General features: G+C 44.0%; 1 protein-coding gene across 1 annotated transcript; it reads right to left on the reverse strand.

Moving 5' to 3' along the window:
- Window positions 1–10,235: 10,235 nt before the first annotated feature.
- Window positions 10,236–14,487, reverse strand: RPS14 (ribosomal protein S14). Its single transcript, XM_085317894.1, has 5 exons — window positions 14,387–14,487; window positions 12,901–13,051; window positions 11,836–11,997; window positions 11,115–11,191; window positions 10,236–10,348 (listed from the first exon to the last, which is right to left on the reverse strand). Exons 2-5 carry the CDS (start codon window positions 13,047–13,049, stop codon window positions 10,281–10,283), a joined length of 456 nt encoding a protein of 151 aa, XP_085174020.1. The 5' UTR covers window positions 13,050–13,051; window positions 14,387–14,487; the 3' UTR covers window positions 10,236–10,280.
- Between the last annotated feature and the right edge of the window lie 5,361 nt (window positions 14,488–19,848).

Here is a 19,848-nt window from a genome sequence, read left to right on the forward strand (position 1 = left end):
CTAATGACACCCTTCCCTATCTTCCACCCTGCTTAATCAAGTCTCCCCACTCATGACTGGACTTTAATCCATGTTTCTTGCAAATGAAATTCACTCTTGTTTTCTACAATGAAACAACTTCTGTGATTCATGAAGAACATTTAAACAGATACTACAGTAATTATGTAAAGCAGTTATGAACAATACTGGTAATGCCTACATAAGCTGTTGTTAGAAAGTACATCTTCATAAGGCTGTTTAAGACACAAATACCTAAATATTTATTGATGCAGACATCTTACTTAAATTCCTGTAGAAGTAATATTGCTGATACATAGGTACATACGTTGTATGCATACTTTTTAAAAGACTGTATTAGTAAATTACAAACTTTCTAACTACTATATTATTCAGGATAAAGTTGTATATCAGATAATATAGTAAAAATCAGCCTTATAAGAAAGGTGTACYTGTTAGTCACTTCCAATATTAACAAATTAGCTGAATAAGCATGTGCTGCTTTAACAAAAAGGCTGATTTGTTTTTATGCCCTGTACCCTGCCCTCAGTGTTAAGTAGTTAAACTCCACTGCAGCCTACACCCTATGCTTTCACTGTGTCTGTTGTTTGCATTCACTGTGAATGGCCCCTTAGACACAAGTTATCAAATACTTTGCTTTTTAAAGCTATGCACTAATTTYAGGAGTCTGTACTCAAAAACACTTGAAAAAATTGTAAGCATTACTTGGAGCATGAATTCCTGTGCAAAGTTCATTTTACCTTAGCAGAGTTTTATATGAGCCAGGTGAACCGGTGAGTACCTCCTTCCCAATGCTGCTTTTTCAGGTATCCTGAGAGACTTTCAGCCCTTCAGGTTAAGGGATGTTTGACATCATCTTCGTGGTACCATGTTTAATCTCTGCAAGGATGGGTAGGGAGGAGTGCGAGAAGTTTAACTCCGGACCTTGAATTGTGAAGAGTTTGACATAAYGGGAATACTCGGAGTCTGAATGATGGTTACATCTGTTTCATGTATGACCTATCAGGAGTCTGCCTTTAATGATTTCTTTCTATGAAATGTTATCTCTGTCTGTAAAAATATTTTTATCTCACAGCACAGTTTGAGTTTTAATGCTGCTGCTTGGATTGACTCTCAGAATGTTTGTATTACTGCCATGCAACTGAGCTAATGTATCTGCTTTCCTGTACTTCTGCTTGTATGTGCTTATTTTTAAATGGATATCTGCAGTGTGACAATGCCAAGCTTCAGAAAATCAGGAGTGAAAACATCATTCAACACCCCATTGACTCTCAAGCTTCCATCAGTAAACTGCAGTTCCCCAGCTGCTTGTTGATGATCATTGCATGAACTTACCAGAAAAAAAAAAATATGGATTTTTTTTAAAGATGTTGCGTAGCTACTATTGCATATGTAACTGCTGAAAACTTTAACAAAACTGCATTCCTGCCACTATGTGAGCTGCAGCATGGGAAAGTAGGAGAATTAGGAATAAATTTTCCAAAAGGTACTAACAGTTTAAAAAAATATATACACTATATGTGTATATATATTATATACACCCCCAAAAGTCCTCACATACAAGTATGTGCTCTAAACTTCAYTCAGTTCCAGTATGGATACTTTATTGATGTGAAATATTTTTTCCTAGTAGAAAAAGGGCTTGTATCTAGGTTTGCTTGTATTCTTTAATAAGTATTTTTATATTTGAATTATAATATCAAATAGAATTTTAAAAGTTCAGAAATATGGATAACATCTCTATAGTTTTATCCTAACTTATTTTTTAAAGTCAGTTTGCTAGCTATTTAAAATACAAGGAATAGAACTTAGTTGTAAAATACTGATTGGACTCTTACAGTAAATGAAAACCTGTCTTCACATTTAATTTTGTCATCTTTTTAGTTGAACTATTACTCCTACTTAGTTGGATTCTAGCCCTACCCCTTTGTTTTGGCTTCTCAGACTTTCTCTTCCTTGGGCCATTTTCAGGTTTGTCTTTCATGAAAATAATTGCCWGTGTTAAAACTTTTTTTCTTTTTCTTTTTTTCCTTAAAACTTTTTCCTTTTCTTTGGTCACAGGTAATTGCTCATCTGTGTTCTTTTTGTACTGACCATACTTGGGACCTTTCTTCTGTTTGGAGCTCATGACTCTTGAAACACAGTAGTTGAAATTAACTTCTAGTGCGTTTGCTATTCTTTGTAGTTAGGGTTTTTATGCTTCTCTACTCATCTGAAATACAAATCTCGTTTCCTGATCTCATCTTCATCAAATTAAAAAACTAGTACTTCATTGTCTTTGCCTTCTGAGCCATCTTCAACAAGTTGACCAAGTTCTTCTGTGCTCTATTTGAGTGCAGGTTGAAAGAGACATGCAACTCAAACTTATGAAGAAGGTGACCTAGTGTAGTCTTATATTCTCCAATAAGAAACTTGAAAGATTTATCTATGTAGAGAAGAAAAAACCTTAGACAAATTACTTTTCAGTAAAAAGCATTTATACTTCTCTTCTATGCTTTATTTTCTATTTGATGTGAAGGAAWGCAAATTCTAAGAGCTAGAGTTTTAATCAATTTTTATAACATTTTGAATTTTATTAATTGGCAAATCTATTGCAGCTGTCTACACTAGGTGCTTATATTTTATTCTCTGTGAAGCTCATATCTAAGAACAAGATAAATGTAGATGTGTAAAGACAAGGCTTCCTTCCACAGCTTGTATGATGATCATTGTACCAAATGATGARCTACACTTTCGAATCTTAAGAGTTTTAGCATTTATCTATATTATGCATTTGTCTAGCGTATCAGCTACTAAAATGTTTTTCTTGTGAAGAAAATTCAAGAAAACTATCTAGCCTTGTGAGGTTAAACAAAACWATTATAGATTCATCACAGATATAAGTCGGGGTCTAAATAGTTGCACTGGAGGGAACTGATCTCCAAAGCAACTCATGCATATGTTGCCCTTACCTGTTATCATCTATGTAAACACTAGTATAAGCTGTATAATATAAGCATCATTTGATCTTTTGTGGCTTTTGTAGCACAAATAGTGCTGTTGTAATTTCACGTTCCTCCAGGGGCAGTGGAGGTGCTTGCAGCAATATTGCTGTGTTGGCATGCTGCTGTGCCCAGGTGAATTTTGCCTTATTTCTCAGCACAGATTATCAGCTTCAGCTGATACTGCATTCATGTGACAACTATTGTATCTTAACCAGCAGTAGTGTTCCTTCATGGGACTACCTCCTTGCCTAGCTAACATGTGTGCGCGCACACACACACACACACACACACACACACCCCAACCAAACAGACATATATACCCTCATGCTGGCACAGAACAAAAGGAGCAGTTGTCTTCCCCCTCAACCATAATGCAGTCAGATATTTCAGATGTAAACTGTAATCACCTGAGATAATCTATTGCAGACATTACATGCCATTTCAGCCTATACTTTGATTTTTTTTAAAAAAGGGGAAACAACAACAACAACAACAAAAAACTTGCAAAAATATGGTGGTACGAAGATGTTTTCCTCAAACATATTCACAACTGAAGGTCTGAAATTCTTACTGTAGCCATCATCTAAGAAGAAAAATAGCCATCAGTCACCATAGTACCTGGAAGATTAATAGCACTACTAAACTATGTATTATAAATGTATACTGTGTTCACATTATTTCCTCTTGCAGAAATAGTGCATCGCAGTCTCAGGCCACACTAAACACTGTCCTTTCYAAATGTGCTTAGAGTAACAACTGACAATTTCTGTGTCATGGCTACATGCAGCTTTTGATCTACACAGAAGTTTAAAGTATGTTTGTTAATTCAAAGTAGATTCGAGACTGCTGAAGAYTGACATTACTGTCATCTTAACTCATCATAAATGCTCACAGTAAAAACCTGTATCTAACAGCTAACTCCCTCATTTCATAATACTTCATGCTCAAGCAGTAGCATTAAAGTCTGTTTTTTGACATCTTTCAACAGCGCACACGGCAGTGGGGTTCCAGATCTTCCATAGACTGAAGTGACTTGGAAGTTAGCATTGCTTTATCCTATCGTCATAGGAAGAGAGTTCTTTTCAAGAGATGTCAGCCTCCCTGCAAAATAAGTTTGATATGGCTGTTCAGAAACTGCACTTATCAAGCAAATCTAATATACGGAGCTTTTAAAATATTTTACCGATACAGTTACAGCATACAGGACTATCAAAAGTACTGTAAGTGCGCTCAGGTCCAAAAYTGAAAAGGTATTTTCTACAACTGAAAACTGAAAATACTCTCTAGGTTAAAACAACAATAACAAAATATCCTCAGTTCTTTTATTACCAAGTAATCCTGAACTAGTGCTTTCACAGAYAGAATGCAAACTGTAAGGCTAAATTACAACTCAAATTTAGTATTTGTCAATATTGCAAAGAACATAAACAAGCATCTGTCTAATTTCTACTGTTTATTATTCAATTCAGAAAAAAAAATACTGAATAGATGTTATTTTAAAATGTTTGCCTTAAAGGTTTGGTTTTGTTGAGGAATAGTTACTTCTACACATAGTATTAAGATGAATTCTTGCCCTAGCTTAATACTAAACTTCTATCACACCACAGTTACACTTCCACACATGCCATATAAAGCCTGTATAACGTTAAAACAGCTCCAAATTTTACCTATACTGCCACCTAATACAAATATCATATACACCCATTCAAGTATTCCTAAAGAAAGGGTTTATTATAAAATGAATAAACACATTCAGAGAAAGAATGTTACATTGGAGTGTCACAGCTATGTTTTTATACTGATATTATATCAAACAGAAGAAGTGATGCTGTAATATCATATATTTACAGCAATATCCTGTAAAATATTTTTTTAAATAAGAAAACCAGTAGTCTTTGGAACAGAAACTGCTCTTACAGTTTCCATCTAATAATATTTACRTAGCAAAAGCAATGCTTAACTTGAAAGCATGTTCTGTGTACATCTGACATTCACCTCYAAAGCAGCTGGAGCTAATGAAGAGAGACTTGCATCCAGGGGAAACTGCTCTGCAGGAATGGCAGCGCTCCCCAGCACRAGACACAGATCTTTAGAAGACAGTTAGCGATTAAAGACATAAAAGGTTTCCTGATTTCCTAATTTGTACTGATCAGGAATAATAATAAAAATAAATAAATAAATAAAAACACACTGTTCTGACCTTATCTTAAAAAATAAGTCAGCTATCACATTTATTTCAATGTGCAATGAAAATATATTTTGCTATCTCAAGAGATAGTATAACATGAAATTATCACTCTTGAGAAGGATGCTTCTTGTCTTGTGGTACCTTTTGTGTGAAAGGGACTTCAGGCACTCTTTATTCAGAAAAAAACATTAAAATACACAGCAGAAATGTGTATTTTATATTTGCTTGGAAGGACAGAGATAGCAATTTATTTTCTGACCAGCTGCAGTCAAGTTGCATTCTTAATTTTGAGGTTGTTGCTCATCAGCATTGCTTCAAGTGAGGCCAAAGCAATTACAATATCTTCAAATGGCCCTAACTATATTATGTCAATTAACAATTTAGTGTTTAATCATTTGACTTTCCTCAGAAAGCATATATCTGCTTTTTCCCAGATTAATTCTCTCAACCTTTCTTCATAGGCAAAGAAACCTCAGTACAGATAAGGAAGTACGCTTCATGCATAAGAACCACACTTATGGTTACATTCAAGATTAAATACAGTTGGCAGATCTAGGACCAAGTTTTGTGTAGAAAAACATACCAGAAAGCCAACTACCTCTTCAGGCATGAAGAATTCTACAACAGAAGTATAATAGTTGTGGCATCCATTTTTAAGAGTATCTATCTGTTATTGACATATGTATATGACKTCATACATATGCTAGGGTTAGGATTTCCAAGTATAATCGCACTGAAGTCTTTTTAGGATAAAGCTGTTTAACATATGATTTAGTGGTASAGATCCTCCATGCAAAGGGCTAATTGGTTTTGCTTTCCACATTACAGAGAGGGGAGCAACCCACAGACCTACACTGCTGTTTGCATTCAATCCTCAATATTCATTAAGAGCATAAGTATCTATTTGAGATTGTACTAAGCATCTAGAAGATTAAAAAAAGTTATGGTGCTATAAACTACCACAGAAGTAGTTTGGGAATAGACATGATTACCATCACACAAACAGCTTGTTTCCCTTCRTTAATTACCATATACGTTTATAATAGTTGGAATCCTCCTGCAAGACCTGCACCATCTACCAGCCAGACACCATCGCAGATCCTAAAAGCTTGAGGGGCAATCACAGTGGCTCAGGTAGGTGCCATATGGCTGCTCATTCCCTCCAATTAAGTATAAAATCAGTTAAGTCTTGTTAGCCTGTCTCAGATAGCTGAGAACAGGAACACTGAAGGACAGTTTTCTGTTCCTTCCTTGTCTACACTAAATATTGCAGGAGACGGGGAGGAGGGGGAAAAGACGGAGGTCAGCCGTAGCTGATGAAAATAAYGATGTCCCATACAGGTGTCTATGCTTAAAATTTGAGATTTGGTTGATTAATTCATTAATTTTATCAGCAAAGTATTTTTTTCCTCAAAAAGAGCTTTCATTTTTTTTAAAAAAAGTAAAACTCTAGAATTCCCGTGTATTTGCATCAATAGAGTCTATAATAATTATATACCAGAACGTGGCTAGGCGCTGATTCCTGTTGTTCCCCATATGCACACATACCTTGCGGTCAGGGCCAGCATCGCTCTCAGCAGCGCCGATGCCTATTGACACCGACTTTTTTTTTTCCCTGCCATCGACAGGCCTTGCCAAGTATTCATTTCCAGATGTACCACCTGGCATGACAGCCCTAGATACCCATCCCTCAGGACGCACTGATGCCTGCCGAGGCCTTCCAAGTCCCCACCCCTGCATACTCAGTAAACATGCCTATATTCTTCCCAAGTCCCTGCTTCCACTTTCTGTACACGTCCTTCTTCAGGAGCAGCTTTTTCATCCATGCAGCTCACCTGCCCCCTTTGCTGGGCTTCTTGCTCATTGGTTTGCACCATTCTTGAGCTTGGTGGAGATGATCCTTGAATATTAGCTGTCTTTGACCCCTCTTCCTTCTAGGGCCTTTTCCGATGGGATTCTTCCAAGCAGGTCTCCTGAAATCTAGGCTTGTGATCCTACTTTTTGCCTTGCTTCCTCCTTCCAGAATCCTGAACTCCACCATCTTGCGGTCACTGCAGCCAAGGTTGCCCCTGACCCTCGCATCTTCCTTCTTTGTRTGTATGAGGTCTAGCAGGGCACCTCTCCTCCTTGGCTCCTCTATCACTTCTATCAGAAAGAGATCATCAGTGTTCTCCAGGAACCTCCTAAATTGCTTGTGCATTGCTTTGTCATCTCTCTCTTTTCTCCTTCCAACATACCACACAGTTCTCCTGCCACTTATCACGCCTCCATTACAACACATCACCCCCCAGCCACGTATCACCCTCCTGCAACTTACCAAAGCCCCTTCCAACATGTCATGGCCCCCCTCCACCAGTTATCACCCCTCCCACCGCTTACTGCTCCCCYGTTGTGGTATGTCTCACCCCCACCGCTTATCACCTCTCTGCCACTTACCACGCCATCATTCCAACATATCATTCCCCAGCTACGTATCACCTTCTCCCTCGCATGTATCATGCCCCCGACAGATCACCCTCCCACACTTACCATGCTGCCCTTCCAACATATCRCCCTCTACCTCATACCCCCTCCCCACCACTTACCCTACTTGCTGCATAACATACCTCCTTSCAACACATCATGCCCCTGCCATTTACCACGTTCTCCAGCAACTTAACACTCCCCCACCACATACCAGACACCCCTGCCCCTTACCATGCACCCCACCACTCCACCAGCACACACCATGCCCCTCTGCCACAGATCACACCTCATGCCACTTACCATGCCCCACTTCAGGCATCTCACACCTCATTCTGTGTTWCCACGCTCACCCTTATAATGCTCCCACCACCTGTCCCACCCCCTTCTAACATATCATGCCCCCCACCACTTATAATCCCCCCACACACACACTTGTCACCCTCTCTTCCCATCTATCATGCCCCCTCTGTCACTTGTCCTACCCCCAATACATCAGAGCCCCCAAACCTTATTACACCTTCTTCTGCAGTTTCTCACACCCTTCCAACATGCATCACCCCTGGCACCTATCATACCTGAACAGCTTTCCCCAAATATGTTTCTGTAAAGCAGCTCTATTAACGTCACCTTGGACAAAATAACCTATTACCAGAACAACAGAAGGATTTAACTACAGTTAGGAAGGACATAAAAACTAGTACACCTCCCACAAACAGTATTCTGCTCTCTTGTACAGCGCTCCACCCTGTTCTCTCCTCAGTCTCAGGTCTTGTTCAATTCCACGTTGGCTGAACAACTACTGGTTTCTTTTTTCAGCACTTCTCCACAAAGGTCAGAAAACATTTCCAAGTACAGGAAAACAGTGATTTAAATTGCAAATCATGCACGTTTAAGACAGTAACAGAAGTTTATTTCTGAAGCCTTTCCACAGCCACATATAAAGTTACAAGTAAAACACTACAACTATGCCAAAGTAAACGTTGGCTTAGAAAAACCTGCCTGGGCAAAGAGAATTTTTCCGTCAGAACGGGAAGTCCTGTATTAAGCAAAGGTTTGCAGAAATTCCAATACTATTCAATTTGCTCACAAGCACAGCTTGCTTTTCCACAGCAGGGACACCTCCAAGAGACCAGGACTAACCAAACTCACAAGCATCCAAATAGTTCTAATTACTAAAACTAAGACCCACTATGGCTTTAGATCAGAGAGTCTTGTATCCTCCGCTGCAAAATTCATCCCCTTTACCATAAAAGAACTAGTACCTGAGAGCTGAAGATCAAGCTTGACAGAAGGAAYGTGCCCTGGATCAAATTCACATTAAGTAACTTTACTGGAATAGAGATCGCTTTGAGAACAGAGCACTTCTGGCAAAATTGTCAGCCACAGCATTCTTTTTCAGTAATGAGTAAGAGGAGGAGATAAAGGAATCCCCTGTAAAGATGCTGAAGTGTGGTGTGATAAGGGAGCCCATGTGGAAGCAGCACAATTTCTCAAGGTTCAGTATCTAGAAGCAGGCCCTGACAAAGAGCCCACAGCACCAGACCATCACCTTCCAACATCATTTTACAGATCTGCCCAATGTAATATAATTGTGCAGGTGATTCCTATTTGTCATACAACCATGCTGAAAATTGAGGATTTTTAATTAATTCAAAGATAATCTCCAGTTGCTGYCAGGTTTAAGTGACAGTAAGCATTCCCAGATAGCAACGTTAAAAGTGCCAAATAAGCTCACTCACAAGCCAGGTAAGAGTTTCATACTACATGGGACTACACACTGTACCACACACATGCTATATACATACATCAGTATGCAACTGAGGGAGAAGACATGACTAGCTGTTACAGCTGCCTCTGAACTCCTACCTACTGCCTAACTCCACCRCTGTGAAGGTTACAGGACAGCACAGTATAGACCCACGCCAAAACAGACACAGCACTACATGAGGACTGAAGCCACCATTTCACAGGACAAATTTTGGCAATTTCAGCTAAATTAATTAGGAAACAAAAGCCACAGCTATTTTAACCATCACCTTGGCATCATAGGTCTAGAGGAACACAACTGCCTTACATTGTATTTCTCAAACACTACATGCCAATGAATCGTTTGGCCTAAAATTTGACTACAGACAAAGCAGCATAAGAAAAGCCTTGATACTTAAGAGTACATTTTAAAAGGTGGAAATAGCCATATATTCCAGATGATGGTAGTGTTTTTATTGGAACATAAATATCAGTGCAGGAAGCAGAGCATGTCTAGGAAGCAAGAAGTCATTTTTCTTAAGTATGTCTTCAAGTATAAGCAGAACAGCTGAGGGAGCTGTAATTTCAGTGCTCTTAGAAGCTTTCTTAGGGTGTATTTAAGTAGGCACAATACCTCTGTTATAGCTGTACTAACAGCAACTCCAACACAAGCAGGAAGCCCAAGTTCAGAGGACAAGCCTTTTGTGGATGTAATTAAAGTGTTTCCAGGAAGACCAGAAAAGTATTACTGTCTTGGGGATCCTAGATGACAGGGTGACAACATCAAATTGTTAAACTTTAAGCATACCTCAGTAATAAAATACACAGTTGAGAAGAGGTTTATAAGAGAGCTTTAATAATGAAAGATGCAGCATTGGTTACAGACGGCGACCGCGACGACCACCCTTTCTGCGTGTGCTGTCAGAGGGGATGGGGGTAACATCCTCTGTAGAGAGAAAAGACACTGTTACCTTCCAGTACAGAAGTAACCTAAGAAACCAAGTGGGTAAAGCCATCCAGCCAAGCAGTATCTCCAGACACCCTACAGCAGTCAGCTACCCAGGCAGTATCAACAAAGTATGGAAGTTAAGATATTTGTGAAGTCACCAAATGCTGGGTATCCAAGGCTTCTAATACTTAGGATGCAAAAATCCCCATCCCACCACCCACTTTAACCAAGTGGGCTAACGATTCTAAACCAAAGCGTGCATAATGTTAACATCCAGGGCAGCATCACTGTCATTTCTTGTGAACTCCTCTAGAACATTTGGAACTCTCCCTCAGTTTGAGGGACTCTTTTCTTATTGAAACACCCTAACCCTAAACCCCTAAGCCTTGGTTAGCCTTAAACTAAGACCAGCATGATACTTCTAGGTAACTGAACAGCTTTGGCATGAAGTGTTATATCAGCACCCTGCAGTATAGCTGAGATTTATCAGGCAGCCAAGAATTTGGTAGCTAAAGCCAACTGATGCCACCTTCTGGTGAGTCTTCAGTTCAAGGAGGTACACATCTGCTTGTATGAAATAACTTCAGAGTGTTTGCCACTATAGGTGTTAACTGTCACCAAGAACAGAAGCCTTGCAGTATACATGCCCGCAGTGCTCCTTTTACTGAGTAATCCTTCAAAACCGATTTTCAAGGTAGCAAAGTTCTGCCCTGATACACAGCGGCACGCATATCCACACGTATCACCCTCCTCAACCACTCACCGATGCGGCCAATCTTCATTCCGGAACGGGCCAGAGCTCTCAGGGCTGACTGGGCACCAGGTCCAGGAGTCTTAGTTCTAGAAAAGAGCATCAGGTCCAATAATCCTATAAATGACTTAAATTGAGCACAGTTCACAAACAACTGTCAATCTTTAAAAAGCCAGCCACAGAACACACACACGCACAGTTCCTCCCCTAACTTAACATCCAGTTTTCAAAGACACCAAAATTCACCTTTCTCTCATGCCCAGATCCAAACCATTCACAATCATCCACCAAACATGTCATTCCAAGCTGATATGCCTCTGAGTTTGACAGCATCTCCCTTTTCACTACTACAAATAAATATGGCCCTGAGAACATACACCTATTCCAGTCAACTGAAGATRTCAGCTTAGAACAGATTTCTGATGCTTAGTATGAGTATGTCAGCCAATTATTACCAACTTAATCAGTGCAAAGACAAGAGGACCAGGACTTGATTTGGTACAATCTGGCATGGTTCTAGGAGTTTACACTCACCTCACACGCACGTGAAATTTGCGCTGGTTGTTGATCCTGGACACGCACTTTGCTAAAGTACACTTGGCAGGCACACTGCAGAGCGCGTGCAAAACTCCCAAGCACAACAGCAGGGCAAATCTGCACTTACAAAGTACGCAACCATCACACTAATAGACACACGCTCTGCAGGTACCACGGCACAGCCCCTCCAACATACCTATTTCCACCGGTAGCACGCAGCTTAATGTGAAGGGCAGTGATGCCCAGTTCCTTGCACCTCTGGGCAACATCCTGGGCTGCCAACATAGCAGCATAGGGAGAAGACTCATCTCTGTCAGCCTTCACCTTCATGCCACCAGTCACACGGCAGATGGTTTCCCTAAGAAAGGGGAAGAATATATTCAGGGAAAAAAAAAAAAAAAAAAAAAAAAAGTCTCTCTCCCCTTCTCCACCAAAACAGCTTCCCCACACCTGCTAACAGAACCAGGCATTTTGACATGTCTACTGGATGAATAAGCTGCTATCCAGTACCCTGAGCAGTGTTTATCACAAAGGAACATGCAAAGCCACCTGAYCTATGATCATACGAAAAGGGCAGAGAGCAAGGCCTAGTCAGCTCAGAAGCAGCACTGGAATTCTCCCATACTGCAGAAGTTCTTTTCTCGAACCTGTTCCTAATGCCTGTTCACTAAACTAGGAGAAGGTATTCAGACTCAGRTGGAAGTCACACCTGAGGAAAACCTTATACTAATTAAATTTCACATTTCTAGGTTTCTGCTCTCTGCAGAAGTTAYATAGTGCCAACTACTATGTACTGAACTGTCTGTAAAGCAGTAATTTCTACACAGGACTCTTTAAAAGGGGTTAGACTGTTACTTTAAAAATAACACCATGAGTAATGCATGCTGCTTTTGCTTAAAATTAACTCAATTTTAAACTACATTGAAACAGACCAGTAAAAATTAAGCTGTCTTTACAGGTCCCTTGCTTTAACCAATTCACTTCATATCAAAGCAGCCTTTTTATGTAAGAAGTAGATGCTGGGCCAACTGGACCCCAAGTAGTTCACAGCTGAATAGATTAACATTAATAATTCAATAATAGATGCATAAACATGTCTATACTGAAGCACCCACTCCCCCCCCAAACATACATCTCACCTYATCTTACAGCTCTGCAGAAAGTCAAGCACTTCAACAGAGCCTCTTGCCACACACACTTTCCATTTTCAAAACTGAAGAAACCAGGCACTACACTGAGGTGATCAGTGTTCAATACTCACTTGCCAGAAAGATCAGTCACATGGACAAAAGTGTCATTGAAGGATGCAAAGATATGGCAGACACCAAAMACATTTTCTCCTTCAGCAACCTGAGGTCCCAAGCTGATGACCTGTTCTTCCTTCTTCTCCTTGCCTTTACGAGGTGCCATTTCTGAATTAGAAAACAGAAGGATAAGCCATAGTGGATTTTTCAGCATTTAAGTAACATTTTTACAAACTTCCCCACTACTGCAATCCTTTACCAAGGAAGAAGGATGAAGCCCTCATGGCAAAACTCCATTCAAGTAGCAACTTTGGGGGAATCTCTTCAAAACCAAAAACRTTCCCAGCTTTGCTGTACCATGGCAGGTTCGTCACACCACCCACAGCAGCTTAGTAGCTACCACGGAGCTTAGTAGGATCTCAAACCTCACTTCATGTGGCAAGAGTTGTCTGAATAAGCTTTATCTCAGCAGACATCTCTGTGCACTACTATAGCCCCATGCAAGGGAATCACATCTCTGATAACTAGCAATGTGGCACTTCTGCACAACTACATGGAAGCAGAGAAATCTGCCAATTTTTACAGACCTGGGTGTTACCATAAAGCTCTAATCTTCCAGAGCTTCCAAACAATAACTTGTGTACATATACTATTAGTCTTCTAACGACACCCCTAGAATAGCCTGGGTGCATTGTCTGCCTTCTAATAATTAGGTCTAGTCATGGGAACTGGCAGATGTGGCATTGAGGAGCACTTTGTTAGGTAGCAGAGAATCCTAAACATCCACTCCTGCAACACAGACAGGTTGTTCTATGCTGCCCTATCCTTTCAAATGGAAACAACAACTAGTGATTTTTGTAGAAGTATAAAATCATCATTAAGGAAGTCAGCCCAAAGCTTGGCCCGTTTTTATCCAAAAGACCACCTTGATAATCCCCACTTTCCAGAAAGTGGCACCAAACACTGATCCCTAGAGCACTGCCTAACACGACCACGGCAAGGAAGCTGCATCCTCTTTCTCATACAGCCCATGAAATGTTTCATGAACACACTTCACAATGTTACCAGCCCAAAGTGGTTCTGAAGCTTACAAGTCCCCAAAGTTGAGTGTCGCTCACTTGGCAGAAAGAGCAAAACCAGCGAGCTGCAGYCACATTAATGCCGACGTGATGCTAAGCAGCAAACCAGCCCGACACCTCACCAGGCGCGGCGCCGCAAGCCGGGGGCCCGGCCGAGCGCAGGACCGCGGCGCAGCCTCACGCACAGCCCCGGGCTCGCCGGGCGGCGGCACCGCTCCTGCGGCCCGCCAGGCCCCGCAGCGCCGGGCCTGCCCCGGCCGCCCAGCTACGCCAGCCGCGGGCTCGGCCGAGGCCCCGCGCCGCGCTCGCCTCCCCCCACAGCAGGCGCGCTGCCCCGCGGGGCCCCGACGCCGAAGAGCCGGGCGGCGGCGCGGCGAGCCCCGGGCGCGCCGATGGCAGCGGATGCACCAGGGACCGCGCTCACCTCCGCGTCTCCTCCGGCTGCCGGCGCTGGAAAGGAAGAGGGCCGCGCCGGGGGGCAGAGGTCACCGCGCTGACCCGGAAGCGATGTCGGGGAGAGAGCCGTTTTCCGGGCAGAAACCAGCGTTTCCGTTATTAGAAGGGCAGAAATCGATCTTGCTCCCCGCAGCACCGCACCGCCACGATTAAAACAACGAATAACCGTCACAAATAAAACTCAGAGCAGCCCTCCCCAAGATGGCGGCGCTCGCCTCCCGCAGAGTCCCCTTCCCAAGATGGCGGCGCTCGGCGCTCGCCGCCCGCCTCGGCGGCCCCTCCCCAAGATGGCGGCGCCGGCCGGCCTCGCTTTCTCCTTCCCAAGATGGCGGTGGCGGGGGGGTGTCGCTGGGCCTTGAGGGAGATGGCGGTGGAGGCGCTGCCCTGAGGGGGCGGCTCTCTCGCAGGCAGAGGCTGCGGCCCTGCGGTCTCCTCTCCGCATGGTGCSGAGCAGAGGCGTTGCATGTGGGGCTGTGGCATGGCCTCCTGCCGCGTGGGGGGYACGTGGCTTCCTGCGAGCTCCGCGTGTCTGGAGGTTGGAGCGGGCTTCGTCCTATGGCCCACTCGCATCCTGGCCGTGGCCGTGGCYGTGGCCGCAGAGCAGCCGCAGCTTTTGAACGCGCACCTTGTGCTTTAACCCAATTCTTCCTTCCGCGGCGYGGGCCTGAAGCAGGAGCTGCTCCCCGGGGTTGTGTCAGCGTCAGTCGGGCTTCGTGCGTGCACGGCGGTTTCGCAGTTTGGATTACRCTAATGTAGCTTGCGTGGCAAGTGCCCCCGGTGTAAAATGCTTATACCAGCATAGCTTATTCCAGCTCAGTGAAGCAAGATAAATGAGACTGGGAGAAAGCACTTAATACTGGTGTAACTGCACCTGCCCTGGGGCTTTCCTCGGCATCCTTGTGTCTGCTCCCAGCCGAGCAGCTACAGTCAGCCCTCGCCGGAGGCGAAGCGGGCGTCAGTCCCAGGAGGGCCCTGGGCAGAGGCTAAGCACAGGCTGCTCCCTGCTCCGCTGTCGGCTGGCTGAACGCAACGAGGTCTCCCCCATGTTAKGGGGATTCACGCAGCTGCCCACACTGCTTGCCTGTGAAGTAAGTTCAGACAGAAGCTTTTGCTCCCATCCACTAGAAACGTTCCAAGTCCTTCTGCGGGAAGCGTCCTTTCTCCCTCCTCACCACAATCCCATCCACCACAGTGCAAGCAGGCACCAAGCCTCCCGCAAGGGGTAACCTTGTCCTTACTGAGACCAAGAAGGTCTTTACACTATACAAGAACAAGCTTCAAGTGCAGAGTGCAAGACTCTGCTTTGCTCTTAACCCATAGCACCATCAGGTAACTCCGAGCTATTGACAACACRTGGTCTAAGCTTAATGTCTTCTTCCAGGAGAAAGGCTACCACTCAATCCAAGGCTGTCAGTTAAGACCTTAAAGCCCAAGCTTAATGTGCAGTGACCTTGCCTGACCCATTAAAGAAAACCAAACAAGAGACTCTCTACAGCCAAGATCTCTATTGACATCTTAGTCTCTCAACGCCTTTCTTCAGCTCTCTGATCCCAGGAGAATCATAGTCAAGGCTTACCTGCTAATGTAGCCCAGCTGTACATGTTTCTTTTTGTTAAGAATTTTCTACAGAAATCAGATAGGTTTCTAATAGTGTTAATAGGTGCCTTACTCCCTTCTCCAAGGGCCAGCTACACAACACTTCTATCGTTCTTGCAGAAAACGTGTCAGTGTAAGAGTATGAGGAGGTCCTCAGGAATTTTACCCACAAGGCAGTGCACATAGAGATTTTAATATTTTTAAGTCTTTGGAACATGTTGTCTTAAGGAACCAATGGGAGAGATTTTAATACACATAATTCTCTGTTGGGAAGTCAGAAGGCTGATGTAAGTGGCACAGACTTTGTAGCTGTGAATGATGGTGTAGGGACTCCCTCCTTGAAAAATTGTCGGGGAGAATTGTTCCACCTCTACAGCAAATAGAATGTAAATTTGTGAAGTTTTACATTCATGCCATCCAGCAAGTGAATATTTTCTGTTTCCAACTGATTTAAATAGGACTCAGGAAAGAAAAGATAGCAAACATCAAAGAAGACCTTTGAACACAGGCAGACTGAACCTGACGAAATAGCACCTGCAATATTCCTCCTAGGCCTGATCCTGCTGTTTCCACCTTCCTCCTTTCTAAYCTGCCTGTTTCTGAATGCTTCCTCCATGGTGTTGGCTGCCTCTGTTGCTAAGCCCTAGTGGAACCAAAGACTGCTCAGAGCCATGCAGGACTGGGTCACAGGTAGCAAACCTGGAGCCCACTCCGATGCCTGATGTTGACACAGAGCCTTTTTGACGGTGCATATGCAGGGAAGGCTGACAAGCATTCGGATCTGCAGCCAGGAGCTGGTTGAAACACARGGGCAGAGAAGAAGCAGGTGGTTAGAGATGCAGTATTAGGGAGGCTGCTTGTAGTCTTCCCACTGGAGSGACTGCACAGTCCAAAGGCCTGAAAACACTTCTACGGGGAAGACCCAATGCCTCTGCTTGAGAGTATTCACTGCTTGTCCATGGGAAACTTTTGAACCCCCTCCAGTGCCTGGTACTTTTTTGTCCTCAGGAAACACTGGCATGAAAAGAGATTGGGGAGTTTGTCTTCTGCCAAATCCCTCATATAGCACAGCCTTCTGCTTCTGATGCTCCTGCTGGTACCCAAACTGGTACCCAAAAGGGCTGGAGGAAAAAAAATCATCAAGTCTAGAGTGATGGGAAGTGATGGAATGAAGGTGTGTCTCCTTGYATCACAGGACAGGAGAGGTAGGCTTCAGCTTAATTCATGTGCTCAGACACTGTGTTGTGGGAGACAGAGAGGGCTCTTAGACAGAAAACTTCCTGGCTGCAGGACAGTGTCRGACTATGAAAGGGAAGACAGAAGGGGTTGTGGGCAAAATCATTACAGCAAAGCCTCGGGGAGACCTGGCACTGGAATCTCATCAGTCAGGAAAGCTGAGCAGCTCTGGGACAGTGCATTTTTGGGGGGAGTTTCCACGAGGGGGAGCTTCCTGCAAGGCTACCTTCTTCGGGGCATCTTTTCCCTTCTCAGGCCAAGCATCCAAGTTCCCTCCAGGAGGCAGCTCTCTCAGCTGTGATCAGGAGAAGGTGTTTAATTCATGAGGTCTCCCCGCTCTCTGGCACCTCACTGAGCTGTGCTTCATCCCTAGGAAAGCCTTCTGTGCTCCAAACACCAAGATAACACCCACCTTGACCCCATGGGCTACCCTTGCTGCTCCTCTCTTCACTAGCAGTTTGCTGTTGCATCAGGGATCCTCCTCTTTAGATATTGAATGAGAGGCTCTTAAAATATGCATTGATGGGATTGCTGTAATTCCAGCTGTGGGCTCCAATGACACTAGCCATGGCCTGATTTGAATGAAGGKCAGAAAGAAGGGGCTCATGGCCTGGGAAAGGCCTCTCTTTTACCTGCCTGCCCTTTTTCTGCCTTCTACTMTAGCCTATGTGTTAAGGGCACTCTCCTGCACCCTATTTTGCTCAGATTTGAGGGGCACTGATATGAGGGGGTGAATTTCCTTCTCTCCCCACTCCACATTTCACTACCTTGAGAATTTTTATCTCACCCTTTGGCCCTTTCTCCCCTTCCTCAGCATCCAGGGTCCTGTGGGGATGATGGTAGTTTCCAATAGCAGCGGGTGAGTGTTGCAGAGGTCAGCCAGCATCAGGCTGCAGGCAGCCCCATGTGCCGTGGTGTTCATGGCTGTGGGTGGCCTGTCTGAGAAAGAGCCGTGAAGGTGAAGGGTGCACAGGGAGCAAGACTGGGAACCAGGCTGGATGGATTTCTCCAAGGGCAGGGGGGAGGGCTGAAAAGAGGAAACGTGTGCAGGGGAGGCAGAGCAGAGCAGGCTGCAAAGATCCTCCATGAGGCTCATACCAGCCTACAGATATTTTTGTGGAATAGATACAACCCAGAGGCAAGGAAATGGACAAGCCTCATCTTTGAGGTAGCGAACTGAGATAATCAGGGCTCCAGATGGGCTTCTATGAAAAAAAACAAAAAAAGTTCAAAATCTAATGCTGCCCACAGCAGCTGGGAGGCAGCTTGCACCAAGTCCTTCAAGGTACTGTGTGGGCTGGGTGGTTTCTTCCATTCTGAGTTTGGAAACTCCTTCTCTTTCTCTTTGCTGCAGGCCTTGCACTAACCCTGGTGGGTTGAAAAGGGAACTGCCTGCTCTGCAGAACACTCCCAGGGCCTAAACACCAGCCATGAGCAGACCTTTCTAGCTGCCAAGGACAGCRCTGTGGACCTTCTCATTGTTGCTGCACAGCCAAGTCCCAGGCTGGGATGAGTGATGAGAAAGGCACCCGGTAGTGGCTGGAAGGAATGTGTCCTCTGGCCTGGCTGGGAAGGATGCTCAGGCCACGGTGAGGTCAGTGCCAGAGACAATGTGTGTTTACATCAAGAAATCCCCCAGATCTCGCTCTTAATGGGTAATTAAAATTCCAGCTGCTCCTTGGTAATAGCCTCTCTAGCCCATGGGAAAGCCACAGACAGTGACGCTGCAGGAGGAATTCAGAACTCAGCCGGTGACTAAACAAAAAGGGAGCCCGAGAGCCAACACAAATAGAAATGTTGCCCTCGACCTGYTATCCTGTCCAGTCTTGGCCCCGATGTAAACCCGTCCTGGCTGGGATTGGGTCAGTGGGAAGCCATGGCCTGACCTGTGAAACCCCCGGCTCAGGGCTCTCGGCAGGCAGGAAGTTTTGGCACTTGAAAATCATTATTGTTTCCGTGGCTGTGTTTGGTTCCCACGAGCCACTCACTAAACGCCACCACCAGACCAGCAGCCTCACTGGTGGTCTCAAAGCAGAGACCAGACCTGAAAGAGGCCAAAGCTATTCCTGGAGGCTGAACTCTTGCTCTTTGCCTGGAACAGAGCAGAGGTCTGAACCTGGGGCTCTCACAGTGCTGATAGGCAACAGCTTCAGGCTGCAGGCCCCTCAGAATGGCAGCTTTTCTCCCTCTTTAATAACACTGATAAAGAGAAATTCAGGACTCTGAATGCAACTATTCATAGGTAAAAAGAAAAAAAACCTAAGTTTTTCCATTTGCTTTTAAGGCTATTGTCATTCTTAATTTTAGAAATGCARTTTGTGCACACACACATGCAAAATGATGCGTCAGATCAAGAAGATTTAAAAAGAAATCTCTAACGTTGAAGCTAAAGCACTTAAGGAATTGGCAGAGACTTCAAGAGCCGGTTTCTGGTCCTAATGAACTCAGTGGAAATGCTGCCATTGACTTCAATGGGATCATAATTTGGCTCTAACTCAGAAGGAAACTGAAGGTGTTGATTAATAAATTGGAGACAATGCTGGAGAAAACTGYTAAACTTCTTTTCAAAAGATGTGCTGAAGAAGAGCCTGTAAGTCA

This window comes from Rhea americana, unplaced genomic scaffold (genome assembly GCF_003343005.1).
Source record: "Rhea americana isolate MKP2758 unplaced genomic scaffold, rheAme1 scaffold_51, whole genome shotgun sequence".
In the NCBI taxonomy this organism is placed as follows: Eukaryota; Metazoa; Chordata; class Aves; order Rheiformes; family Rheidae; genus Rhea; species Rhea americana.